General features: G+C 44.5%; 1 protein-coding gene across 2 annotated transcripts in view; it reads right to left on the bottom strand.

Moving 5' to 3' along the window:
- LOC106564902 (centrosomal protein of 95 kDa) overlaps positions 1–13,764 on the bottom strand; it is a 28,272-nt gene extending 14,508 nt beyond the window's left edge. The window contains exons 1-4 of one of the 2 annotated variants that reach the window (XM_014131399.3): positions 13,314–13,764; positions 8,634–8,762; positions 8,216–8,323; positions 310–423 (exon numbers count right to left, since the gene is read on the bottom strand). In XM_014131399.3, coding sequence (XP_013986874.3) covers positions 310–423; positions 8,216–8,323; positions 8,634–8,762; positions 13,314–13,338 — 376 coding nt within the window. In that variant the 5' untranslated portion in view covers positions 13,339–13,764. The remainder of the gene's footprint in view (positions 1–309; positions 424–8,215; positions 8,324–8,633; positions 8,763–13,313) is intronic. The other variant, XM_014131398.3, reaches the window with a different exon arrangement.
- Positions 13,765–13,942: the final 178 nt, after the last annotated feature.

Genomic DNA, 13,942 nt, shown 5'->3' with positions numbered 1-13,942 from the left:
AGGGGTGATATGAGATCAGAAAGAACAGGGGTGATATGAGATCAGAAAGAACAGGGGTGATATGAGATCAGAAAGAACAGGGGTGATATCAGGTCAGAAAGAACAGGGGTGATATCAGGTCAGAAAGAACAGGGGTGATATCAGGTCAGAAAGAACAGGGGTGATATCAGGTCAGGAAGAACAGCTGTATGTTTAGGTATGTTTCCAGGCAGGTCTTCTGACATATATAGGACTTCCTGGTTAAATAAAGGTTAGCCTAAATATAACAGTTGAGAGGGTAATGGAGTAAAATAAGATTTTTTTGTCTACCTCCATTTTGCGACTCCTCTTCACTGATCTGCTCGGTGAGATACTCAAGCAGCCCGTCAAAGATCTCCAACAGGTTCTTGATGGACTCCTTGTCCCCTCGTACAATGTTCTCGCCTAGAGCCGGGGGAAAAACCCATTAGGACAAGCGATGAATCAGTGGAACTATACTGCTCAAAAAAATAAAGGGAACACTTAAACAACACATGCTAGACCTGAATGAAAGAAATAATCTTATTAAATACTTTTTTTCTTTACATAGTTGAATGTGCTGACAACAAAATCACACAAAAATAAATCAATGAAAATCCAATTTATCAACCCATGGAGGTCTGGATTTGGAGTCACACTCAAAATTAAAGTGGAAAACCACACTACAGGCTGATCCAACTTTGATGTAATGTCCTTAAAACAAGTCCAAATGAGGCTCAGTAGTGTGTGTGGCCTCGATGTGCCTGTATGACCTCCCTACAACGCCTGGGCATGCTCCTGATGAGGTGGCGGATGGTCTCCTGAGGGATCTCCTCCCAGACCTGGACTAAAGCATCCACCAACTCCTGGACAGTCTGTGGTGCAACGTGGCGTTGGTGGATGGAGCGAGACATGATGTCCCAGATGTGCTCAATTGGATTCAGGTCTGGGGAACGGGCGGGTCAGTCCATAGCATCAATGCTTTCCTCTTGCAGGAACTGCTGACACACTCCAGCCACATGAGATCTAGCATTATCTTGCATTAGGAGGAACCCAGGGCCAACCGCACCAGCATATGGTCTCACAAGGTGTCTGAGGATCTCATCTCGGTACCTAATGGCAGTCAGGCTACCTCTCGCGAGCACATGAAGGGCTGTGCGGCCCCCCAAAGAAATGCCACCCCTCACCATGACTGACCCACCGCCAAACCGGTTATGCTGGAGGATGTTGCAGGCAGCAGAACGTTCTCCACGGCGTCTCCAGACTCTGTCACGTCTGTCACGTGCTCAGTGTGAACCTGCTTCATCTGTGAAGAGCACAGGGCGCCAGTGGCGAATTTGCCAATCTTAGTGTTCTCTGGCAAATGCCAAACGTCCTGCACGGTGTTGGGCTGTAAGCACAACCCCCACCTGTGGACGTCGGGCCCTCATACCACCCTCATGGAGTCTGTTTCTGACCGTTTGAGCAGACACATGCACATTTGTGGCCTGCTGGAGGTCATTTTGCAGGGCTCTGGCAGTGCTCCTCCTGCTCCTCCTTGCACAAAGGCGGAGGTAGCAGTCCTGCTGCTGGGTTGTTGCCCTCCTACGGCCTCCTCCACGTCTCCTGATGTACTGGCCTGTCTCCTGGTAGCGCCTCCATGCTCTGGACACTACGCTGACAGACACAGCAAACCTTCTTGCCACAGCTCGCATTGATGTGCCATACTGGATGAGCTGCACTACCTGAGCCACTTGTGTGGGTTGTAGACTCCGTCTCATGCTACCACTAAAATGAAAGCACTGCCAGCATTCAAAAGTGACCAAAACATCAGTCAGGAAGCATAGGAACTGAGAAGTGGTCCGTGGTCCCCACCTGCAGAACCACTCCTTTATTGGGGGTGTCTTGCTAATTGCCTATAATTTCCACCTGTTGTCTATTCCATTTGCACAACAGCATGTGAAATTTATTGTCAATCAGTGTTGCTTCCTAAGTGGACAGTTTGATTTCACAGAAGTGTGATTGACTTGGAGTTACATTGTGTTGTTTAAGTGTTCCCTTTATTTTTTTGAGCAGTGTATAATCAACACCACATTTTAATAGAACCAACCAGTCTGCATCTTTTTACGGTGAATTTTCCTAAACAAAGAGGGTTGTGTTTGCTCTGAACAAGGCTGTGCTTTGAAATCTAGACAGCATTTAGCCAGGTTGTAGCTAAATAGACCACTTGATTTTCTTTCAGCATTCATCATCGGTTCTCTCTGATACCGCACGGCAAGCAGTACCGATGCAGCAAATCTGGAACCAACAGGACCCTGAACAGCTTCTATCCCCATGCCATAAGACTAGGGCTGGGCGATATGGCCAAAATATTATATTACACAGTATTTTTTTTATTTTTTTTATTACGGTATTTTATGTTTTTTTAATAATAAAAGTTGTAAATTTGCTTTATGAGTAGTGTGTGACCCTAGTGAGGCAACACATACATTCTAAGTGATTTCAATGGGTCTTTCTCCATTCTGATTGTTTTATACTGTTCAATTCAACTTCAACCCCCAAAAAAGTATCATTTTCATAAATTTCTGCATTTGAGATCATTTCCACGCTGCCACGTAGGGCTGCACGATATGGATAGATACACAACGACTCAGTACTGGTACCCCGTGTATATAGATAGCCAAGTTATCATTACTCATTGTGTATTTATTCCCCATTTGTATCTCTCTCTGTCACAACTTGCAGACTTGTCTACGCTGCTGTGCGTTTTTGTTGCCGATCTTACTTTGATACCTGACGGTTTTTTACTTTTTCATTACCGTATATTTTTACTTTTTCCCTCACTCAACTTTTTTCCTCACTCAACTTTTTTCATTCATCCCCGGAGGTTTTATCTGGACATGGTTCGTCAGGACTTCAAACAGCCGAAGCTAAGTAACATTAACATGATGCCTTCTAATTGCAGTCGTTGTACTTATAATATACAGGAGAACGATCGCCTTACGGCAAGGATAGCTGTGCTGCAAGCCCAGCTTCAGACGCGATCGTTAGGCAAGGGTAATTTCAGTGTAGGAAAGGATGAAACAGCGTCTGTGCCACCAGTAAGTACAGATAGTAACGTTAGTATAAACCCCCTCGCACGGTCCCCGCAGCCGGACATCTTTCTCATGGCTTCTGGAGGGAAACGCTGTAGGAATGCTCAACCGGTGTCGCTTATTCAGCCGACAGAAACTTTCAACCGGTTCTCCCCATTAAGCGAGTCGGAGTCGGAGGCCGAGACTTCTCTGGTCTCTACTCCTCCCGTTGTGGGGTCTGAGACGCCGACGGCTCCCACCATTAGCTCTGACAAATTGAAAACCCTAGTCATTGGCGACTCCATTACCCGCAGTATTAGACTTAAAACTAATCATCCAGCGATCATACACTGTTTACCAGGGGGCAGGGCTACCGACGTTAAGGCTAATCTAAAGACGGTGCTGGCTAAAGCTAAAACTGGCGAGTGTAGAGAGTATAGAGATATTGTTATCCACGTCGGCACCAACGATGTTAGGATGAAACAGTCAGAGGTCACCAAGCGCAACATAGCTTCAGCGTGTAAATCAGCTAGAAAGATGTGTCGGCATCGATTAATTGTCTCTGGCCCCCTCCCAGTTAGGGGGAGTGATGAGCTCTACAGCAGAGTCTCACAACTCAATCGCTGGTTGAAAACTGTTTTCTGCCCCTCCCAAAAGATAGAATTTGTAGATAATTGGCCCTCTTTCTGGGACTCACCCACAAACAGGACCAAGCCTGGCCTGTTGAGGAGTGACGGACTCCATCCTAGCTGGAGGGGTGCTCTCATCTTATCTACGAACATAGACAGGGCTCTAACTCCTCTAGCTCCACAATGAAATAGGGTGCAGGCCAGGCAGCAGGCTGTTAGCCAGCCTGCCAGCTTAGTGGAGTCTGCCACTAGCACAGTCAGTGTAGTCAGCTCAGCTTCCCCCATTGAGACCGTGTCTGTGCCTCGATCTAGGTTGGGCAAAATTAAAAATGGCGGTGTTCGCTTTAGCAATCTCACTAGTATAAAGACCTCCTCCATTCCTGCCATTATTGAAAGAGATTGTGATACCTCACATCTCAAAATTGGGTTACTTAATGTTAGATCCCTCACTTCCAAGGCAGTTATAGTCAATGAACTAATCACTGATAATAATCTTGATGTGATTGGCCTGACTGAAACATGGCTTAAGCCTGATGAATTTACTGTGTTAAATGAGGCCTCACCCCCAGGTTACATTAGTGACCATACCCCCCGTGCATCCGGCAAAGGCGGAGGTGTTGCTAACATTTACGATAGCAAATTTCAATTTACAAAAAAAAAAACAACAATGACGTTTTCGTCTTTTGAGCTTCTAGTCATGAAATCTATGCAGCCTACTCACTCACTTTTTATAGCTACTGTTTATAGGCCTCCTGGGCCATATGCAGTGTTCCTCACTGAGTTCCCTGAATTCCTATCGGATCTTGTAGTCATAGCAGATAATATTCTAATTTTTGGTGACTTTAACATTCACATGGAAAAGTCCACAGACCCACTCCAAAAGGCTTTCGGAGCCATCATCGACTCAGTGGGTTTTGTCCAACATGTCTCTGGACCTACTCACTGCCACAGTCATACTCTGGACCTAGTTTTGTCCCATGGAATAAATGTTGTGGATCTAAATGTTTTTCCTCATAATCCTGGACTATCGGACCACCATTTTATTACGTTTGCAATTGCAACAAATAATCTGCTCAGACCCCAACCAAGGAGCATTAAAAGTCGTGCTATAAATTCTCAGACAACCCAAAGATTCCTTGATGCCCTTCCAGACTGCCTCTGCCTACCCAAGGACGTCAGAGGACAAAAATCAGTTAACCACCTAACCGAGGAACTCAATTTAACCTTGCGCAATACCCTAGATGCAGTTGCACCCCTAAAAACTAAAAACATCTGTCATAAGAAACTAGCTCCCTGGTATACAGAAAATACACGAGCTCTGAAGCAAGCTTCCAGAAAATTGGAACGGAAATGGCGCCACACCAAACTGGAAGTCTTCCGACTAGCTTGGAAAGACAGTACCGTGCAGTATCGAAGAGCCCTTACTGCTGCTCGATCATCCTATTTTTCCAACTTAATTGAGGAAAATAAGAACAATCCGAAATTTCTTTTTGATACTGTCGCAAAGCTAACTAAAAAGCAGCCTTCGCAAATGGAGGATGGCTTTCACTTCAGCAGTAATAAATTTATGAACTTCTTTGAGGAAAAGATCATGATCATTAGAAAGCAAATTACAGACTCCTCTTTAAATCTGGGTATTCCTCCAAAGCTCCATTGTCCTGAGTCTGCACAACTCTGCCAGGACCTAGGATCAAGGGAGATACTAAAGTGTTTTAGTACTATATCTCTTGACGCAATGATGAAAATAATCATGGCCTCCAAACCCTCAAGCTGCATACTGGACCCTATTCCAACTAAACTACTGAAAGAGCTGCTTCCTGTGCTTGGCCCTCCTATGTTGAACATAATAAACGGCTCTCTATCCACCGGATGTGTACCAAGCTCACTAAAAGTGGCAGTAATAAAGCCTCTCTTGAAAAAGCCGAATCTTGATCCAGAAATTATAAAAAACTATCGGCCTATATCGAATCTTCCATTCCTCTCCAAAATTTTAGAAAAAGCTGTTGCACAGCAACTGACTGCCTTCCTGAAGACAAACAATGTATACGAAACGCTTCAGTCTGGTTTTAGACCCCATCATAGCACTGAGACTGCACTTGTGAAGGTGGTAAATGACCTTTTAATGACGTCAGACCGAGGCTCTGCATCTGTCCTCGTGCTCCTAGATCTTAGTGCCGCTTTTGATACCATCGATCACCACATTCTTTTGGAGAGATTGGAAACCCAAATTGGTCTACATGGACAAGTTCTGGCCTGGTTTAGATCTTATCTGTCGGAAAGATATCAGTTTGTCTCTGTGAATGGTTTGTCCTCTGACAAATCAATTGTAAATTTCGGTGTTCCTCAAGGTTCCGTTTTAGGACCACTATTGTTTTCACTATATATTTTACCTCTTGGGGATGTCATTCGAAAACATAATGTTAAATTTCACTGCTATGCAGACGACACACAGCTGTACATTTCAATGAAACATGGTGAAGCCCCAAAATTGCCCTCGCTAGAAGCCTGTGTTTCAGACATAAAGAAGTGGATGGCTGCAAACTTTCTACTTTTAAACTCGGACAAAACAGAGATGCTTGTTCTAGGTCCCAAGAAACAAAGAGATCTTCTGTTGAATCTGACAATTAATCTGGATGGTTGTACAGTCGTCTCAAATAAAACTGTGAAGGACCTCGGCGTTACTCTGGACCCTGATCTCTCTTTTGAAGAACATATCAAGACTGTTTCAAGGACAGCTTTTTTCCATCTACGTAACATTGCAAAAATCAGAAATTTTCTGTCCAAAAATGACGCAGAAAAATTAATCCATGCTTTTGTTACTTCTAGGCTGGACTACTGCAATGCTCTACTTTCCGGCTACCCGGATAAAGCACTAAATAAACTTCAGTTAGTGCTAAATACGGCTGCTAGAATCCTGACTAGAACCAAAAAATTTGATCATATTACTCCAGTGTTAGCCTCCCTACACTGGCTTCCTGTTAAGGCAAGGGCTGATTTCAAGGTTTTACTGCTAACCTACAAAGCATTACATGGGCTTGCTCCTACCTATCTTTCCGATTTGGTCCTGCCGTACATACCTACACGTACGCTACGGTCACAAGACGCAGGCCTCCTAATTGTCCCTAGAATTTCTAAGCAAACGGCTGGAGGTAGGGCTTTCTCCTATAGAGCTCCATTTTTATGGAATGGTCTGCCTACCAATGTGAGAGACGCAGACTCAGTCTCAACCTTTAAGTCTTTACTGAAGACTTATCTCTTCAGTAGGTCCTATGATTAAGTATAGTCTGGCCCAGGAGTGTGAAGGTGAACGGAAAGGCTGGAGCAACGAACCGCCCTTGCTGTCTCTGCCTTGCCGGTTCCCCTCTTTCCACTGGGATTCTCTGCCTCTAACCCTTTTACAGAGGCTGAGTCACTGGCCTACTGGTGTTCTTCCATGCCGTCCATGGGAGGGGTGCGTCACTTGAGTGGGTTGAGTCACTGACGTGGTCTTCCTGTCTGGGTTGGCGCCCCCCCCCCCCCCCCCCCTTGGGTTGTGCCATGGCGGAGATCGTTGTGGGCTATACTCGGCCTTGTCTTAGGACGGTAAGTTGGTGGTTGGAGACATCCCTCTAGTGGTGTGGGGGCTGTGCTTTGGCAAAGTGGGTGGGGTTATATCCTGCCTGTTTGGCCCTGTCCGGGGGTATCATCGGATGGGGCCACAGTGTCTTCTGATCCCTCCTGTCTCAGCCTCCAGTATTTATGCTGCAGTAGTTTATGTGTCGGGGGGCTAGGGTCAGTCTGTTACATCTGGAGTATTTCTCTTGTCTTATCCGGTGTCCTGTGTGTATTTAAATATGCTCTCTCTAATTCTCTCTTTCTCTCTTTCTGTCTTTCTCTCGGAGGACCTGAGCCCTAGGACCATGCCTCAGGACTACCTGGTATGATGACTCCTTGCTGTCCCCAGTCCACCTGGCCGTGCTGCTGCTCCAGTTTCAACTGTTCTGCCTGCGGCTATGGAACCCTGACCTGTTCACCGGACGTGCTTGTTGCACCCTCGACAACTACTATGATTATTATTATTTGACCATGCTGGTCATTTATGAACATTTTAACATTTTAACATTTTGACCATGTTCTGTTATAATATCCACCCTGCACAGCCAGAAGAGGACTGGCCACCCCTCATAGCCTGGTTCCTCTCTAGGTTTCTTCCTAGGTTTTTGGCCTTTCTAGGGAGTTTTTCCTAGGGAGTTTTTCCTAGCCACCGTGCTTCTTTCACATGCTTTGCTTGCTGTTTGGGGTTTTAGGCTGGGTTTCTGTACAGCACTTTGAGAATATCAGCTGATGTACGAAGGGCTATATAAAAATAAATTTGATTTGATTTGATTGTTTGGAAGTAAGCATTTCACTGTTAGCTTACACCTGTTTACAAAGCATGTGACAAAGAACATTTGACTTGATCAGATGATGAATGACTGAATAGCTAGTGAATACCTAGGGAATAAAGGAGTAGTTACTAGTTAATTAACTAGTGAATAGTGAGTAAGAGCTGCTCACCTGTGATGTGTGAAAGGCTGATCTGAAGGTAATCCAGAGCCAGGGAGTCGATCACAGACTGGATGTTGTGGACATCATCCTCCTGACTGCCCGGGGCGGCGATGTAGTCTACACACACACACACACACACGGTTCCAAATCACAGCCTCTTGTGCACTTTGGCCACTTACTAGCTCATTGACAAACACAGCCTTGTGTTGGCAGGTTTGACGATCATAAGTAGCACTGTGTGGCATTCTTGAAATTCTAAGAATACTCTCTTCTAAAGCACTCAGTTGTTGGCCTTAACAGCATGGAGCGGAGAAGCTTTAAAAAAAATCTAAACAAGAACTAACATGGGACAGTTGATAGGTCTCAAAAAACACATATTGCTCTTTTAGTGGGCATGTTTATTGTATCATGTTTGGTGTAAACTTACCTGGGACTTTCTCCCCCAAGATGGCCTCATACAAGGCTGCAAAAACATTAGCGTTACAGTCCGTCACCTTCTTCAGTCTTAGGTTAATTTGACACTTGCTAAGGATATCATTCGCCACGTCCACCCAATCTGTGAAAAGGGACATTACAAACTAAATGCAGACCTTGAATTTATGAATAAAGTGCATAGTGTAGATCATACTTCTTGGAGCAGTTATGAACTAGGCTACGTTAAAACTAAAAGTGGCAGTAATAAAGCCTCTCCTGAAAAAGCCAAAACTTGACACGGAAAAATTTAAACACTACCGGCCTATATCGAATCTCCCATTCCTCTCAAAATGTTTTGACAAAGCTGTTGAGCAGAAACTCGCTGCCTTCCGAAGCCAGATAATGTATTCAAAACGCTCCAGTCTGGTTGTAGACTCCATCATAGTACTGAGACTGCATTGTGAAGGTGGTAAATGACCTTTTAATGGCATCAGACCAAGTATCTTTCCTCGTGCTCCTAGATCTTAGTGCCGCTTTTGACACCATCAATCACCACATTATTTTGGAGAGATTGGAAACCCCAATTGGTCTACACGGACAAATTTGTGTCTGGTTTAGATCTTATCTGTTGGAAAGATATCAGTTTGTCTCTGTGAATGGTTTGTCCTCTGACAAATCAATGTAAGTGTCGGTGTTCCTCAAGATTCTGTTTTTTATATATATATTCTATATTCTGTCTGTGTTTCAGACATAAGGAAGTGGATGGCGGCAAATGTTTAACTTTTAAACTCGGAAAAAACAGATGATAGTTCTAGGACCCAAGACATCTGCTGTTTGATTTTACAATTCATCTTGATGGTTGTACAGTCGTCTCAAATAAAACTGAAGGACCTCTGCGTTACTCTGGACACCGATCTCTCTTTTGACGAACATATCAAGAATATTTCAAGGGCAGCTTTTTTCCATCTTCGTAACATTGCAAAAATCTTTTTGTAAAAAAAATTATGCAGATAAACTAATCCATGCTTTTGTCACTTCCAGTTTAAGACTACTGTAATGCTCTACTCTCCGGCTAACCGGATAAAGCACCAAATAAACATCAGTTTGTGTTAAATACAGCTGCTAGAATTTTGACTAGAACCAAAAACTGTGATCATATTACTCCAATTCTAGCATCTTCTACACTGGCTTCCTGTTAATGCTAGGGCTGATTTCAAGGTTTTACTGCTAACCAGCAAAGCATTACATGGACTTGCTACATGGACCTGTTCCTACCTACGGTCAAAAGTCACAGGCCTTCTTATTGTCCCTAGAATTTCTAAGCAAACAGCTGGAGGCAGGGGCTTTCTCCTATAGAGCTACATTTTATGGAACTATCATTGTGAGAGACGCAGACTGTCTCAACCTTGAAGTCTTTACTGAAGACTCATCTCTTCAGGAGGCCCTATGATTGAGTGTAGTCTGGCCCAGGGGTGTGAAGGTGAACGGCAAGGCACTGGAGTGACGAACCGCCTTGCAGTCCATGCCTGGCCGGCTCCCCTCTCTCCACTGGGATTCTCTGCCTCTGAAACTATTGGGGCTGTGTCACTGGCTTACTAGTGCTCTTCCATGCCATCCCTAGGAGGGGTGCGTCACGTCGTACAAGGCTTTTTTCACTTTACTCAACTTGAGTGGGTTGAGTCACTAACGTGACCTTCCTGTCCGGTTTTACGCCCCCCCTCGGGCTTGTGCTGTGGAGATCTTCGTGGGCTATACTCAGCCTTGGCTCAGGGTAGTAAGTTAGTGATATGTTGATATCCCTGTAGTGGTGTGGGGGCTGTGCTTGGGCAAAGTAGGTGGGATTATATCCTGCCTGGTTGGCCCTGTCCGGGGGTATCATTTCCAGTGTCCCCCGACCCAACCTCCACCATCTATGCTGCAATAGTCTATGTGCCGGGGGACTAGGGTCAGTCTGTCCTGTCTGGTGAAATTCTATCTTATCTGGTGTTCTGTGTAAATTTAAGTAAATCTCCCATCTCTCTCTCGCCCCTCACGGACGACCTGAGCCCTAGGACACTGCCTCAGGACTAAGTGGCCAAATTACTCCTGGCTGTCGCCGTCCCCAGTCCACGTGGTCGTGCTGCTGCTCCAGTTTCAACTGTTCTGCCTGTGGCTATGGATCCCTGATCTGTTCACTTGACATGTTACCTTGTCCCAGACCTGCTGTTTTTGACCCCTTCTCTCGAATCTGCTGTCTCGACCTCTGAATGCTTGACTATGAAAAGCCAACTTACATTTACTCCTGAGGTGCTGACCTGTTGCACCCTCTACAACCCCTGTGATTATTGTTATTATTCCCACCGCACCTTCTCCGCTATGCAATCTGGTTTCAGAGCTGGTCATGGGTGCACCTCAGCCACGCTCAAGGCCCTAAATGATATCGTAACCGCCATCGATAAGAAACAATACTGTGCTGCCGTATTCATTGACCTGGCCAAGGCTTTCGACTCTGTCAATCACCACATCCTCATCGGGCAGACTCAGTAGCCTTGGGTTCTCAAATAATTGCCTCGCCTGGTTCTCCAACTACTTCTCTGATAGAGTTCAATGTGTCAAATCGGATGGCCTGTTGTCCGGGCCTCTGGCAGTCTCTATGGGGGTGCCACAGGGTTCAATTCTTGGGCCAACTCTTTTCTCTGTATACATCAATGATGTTGCTCTTGCTGCTGGTGAGTCTCTGATCCACCTCTACGCAGACGATACCATTCTGTATACTCTGGCCCTTCTTTGGACACTGTTAACAACCCTCCAGACGAGCTTCAATGCCATACAACTCTCCTTCCGTGGCCTCCAACTGCTCTTAAATACAAGTAAAACTAAATGCATGCTCTTAAACCGATCGCTGCCTACACCTGCCCACCCGACTAGCATCACTACTCTGGATGGTTCTGACTTAGAATATGTGGACAACTACAAATACCTGGGTGTCTGGTTAGACTGTAAACTCTCCTTCCAGACTCACATCAATCATCTCCAATCCAAAGTTAAATCTAGAATTGGCTTCCTATTTCGCAACAAAGCATCCTTCACTCATGCTGCCAAACATACCCTCGTAAAACTGACCATCCTACCAATCCTCGACTTCGGTGATATCATTACAAAATAGCCTCCAACACCCTACTCAACAAATTGGATGCAATCTATCACAGTGCCATCCGTTTTGTCACCAAAGCCCCATATACTACCCACCACTGTGACCTGTACGCTCTCGTTGGCTGGTCCTAGCTTCATACTCGTCGCCAAACCCACTGGTTCCGGGTCATCTACAAGACCCTGCTCGGTAAAGTCCCGCCTTATCTCAGCTCGCTGGTCACCATAGCAGCACCCACCCGTAGAACGCGCTCCAGCAGGTGTATTTCACTGATCACCCCCAGGGCCAATTCCTCGTTTGGCTGCCTTTCCTTCCAGTTCTCTGCTGCCAATGACTGGAACGAACTACAAAAATCTCTGAAACTGGAAACACTTATCTCCCTCACCGGCTTTAAGCACCAGCTGTCAGAGCAGCTCAGAGATCACTGCACCTGTACATAGCCCATCTATAAATAGCCCAAACAATTACCTCATCCCCAACTGTATTTATTTATTTTGCTCCCAAGTATTTCTACTTTGCACATTCACCTACTACAAATCTACCATTCCAGTGTTTTACTTGCGATATTGTATTTACTTCGCTACCGTGGACTTTTTATTGCCTTTACCTCCCTTACCTCACCTCATTTGCTCACATTGTATATAGACTTGTTTTTGTACTGTATTATTGACTGCATGTTTGTTTTACTCCATGTGTAACTCTGTTGTTGTATGTGTCGAACTGCTTTGCTTTATCTTGGCCAGGTCGCAGTTGCAAATGAGAACTTGTTCTCAACTTGCCTACCTAGTTAAACAAAGGTAAAAAATATATATATATTAAAATAGACCTTCTATAACCAGACCATTCATATTACTACACTATAGACCTTCTTTAACCAGACCATTCATGTTACTACGAACATCTATGAACATCTTGTAGAACGATCTGGCCTTAATGGCCATGTACTCTTATAATCTCCACCAGGCCCAGCCAGAAGAAGACTGGCCACCCCTTTGAGCCTGGTTCCTCTCTAGGTTTCTGCCTTTCTAGGGTGTTTTTTCCTTGCCACCGTGCTTCTACATCTGCATTGCTTACTGTTTGGGGTTTTAGGCTGGGTTTCTGTATAAGCACTGTGTGACAACTGCTAATGTAAAAATGACTTTATAAATAAATGTTATTTGATTCAGTTTGTTGACAGATGTTGACAAAAATGCACAACAAAACTGCTCAGTTGGTGGCAACCATCCCAACATGATTGTTGACATACTGGCGGCTAATTTGGGGGCATGCGCGGGCAGAAGGCAGGCACAGTATGTTAGCTAACGTTAGAAATGTTAGCAACACCAACTACAGTGTGTAAGCCAGTTAATACTAACGCAAAAAAAACAACTGTAGTTAGCAAACTGGCTATGTATGTTACAGTAGCTAGATAGCTAGGTTCACGAAAAGTACTGAATAACTCTTTAAATAGCATACTATGTAGTTATTATCCTGATTGGCATCGCTCGCTACCAAACACAGTAACCACCAAGTTAGGTGCTATTTCTTCTTAGTTAATTTACTAACTAACAGTCGTTAGCTTACCTCTCTCATCTTCTTGGGTTCCCATTCGGCATTAACTAGCAAGCTAGCCAGCTTGCTAGCTGTGTGGTAGTCAGCCGAGCTGGCAACAACGAAAGTGAAGCAATTGGCAACAATACTGTCTCCCTTGACCTCTGAAAAGAAGAACTAGCATTGCTAGCTAGTAGCAGTACGTTTTCCAAATTTCGAGGTTCGTCACTCACTGATTAACCTTCATAATGAGAACAGAAATTAAAAGGATGCCGGCTGCCAACTAGAAAGTAATCGACATTTTAAAATGCAAGTGTTTTTTGATTGGGTGGTAAACGGTTTTCACTAGTTACCCTAAGCACAAAGTCAAAATGTATATATTGTAAAAATTAATGAAAACTAAAATTTGCTTTTTGGTCATAATTTGAGGTTTGAGTTGGACATGAGCTTAGCAGTGTGGTCAATGTTAGGGTTAGGTTTAAAATCACATTTTAAGAAAATGCATTATAGGAATAGGCGGGATTTATGACTTTGTGGCTGTGGTAACTAGTTACGACCATGGTAAACTGGCACTTTGTTTCCGGAAGTAGCTTATGAATGTTCGGGAAAATTGGTTCTTTGTACTCTTTTCTCTTTGTTCTAATTAGTCCAATTGACTCTTC

The sequence above is a fragment of the Salmo salar genome, chromosome 12 (genome assembly GCF_965601325.2).
Source record: "Salmo salar chromosome 12, fSalSal1, whole genome shotgun sequence".
NCBI classification, from domain to species: Eukaryota; Metazoa; Chordata; class Actinopteri; order Salmoniformes; family Salmonidae; genus Salmo; species Salmo salar.
Note: the sequence above shows the minus strand (reverse complement) of the source record. Positions and strands in the feature narration are given on the sequence as shown.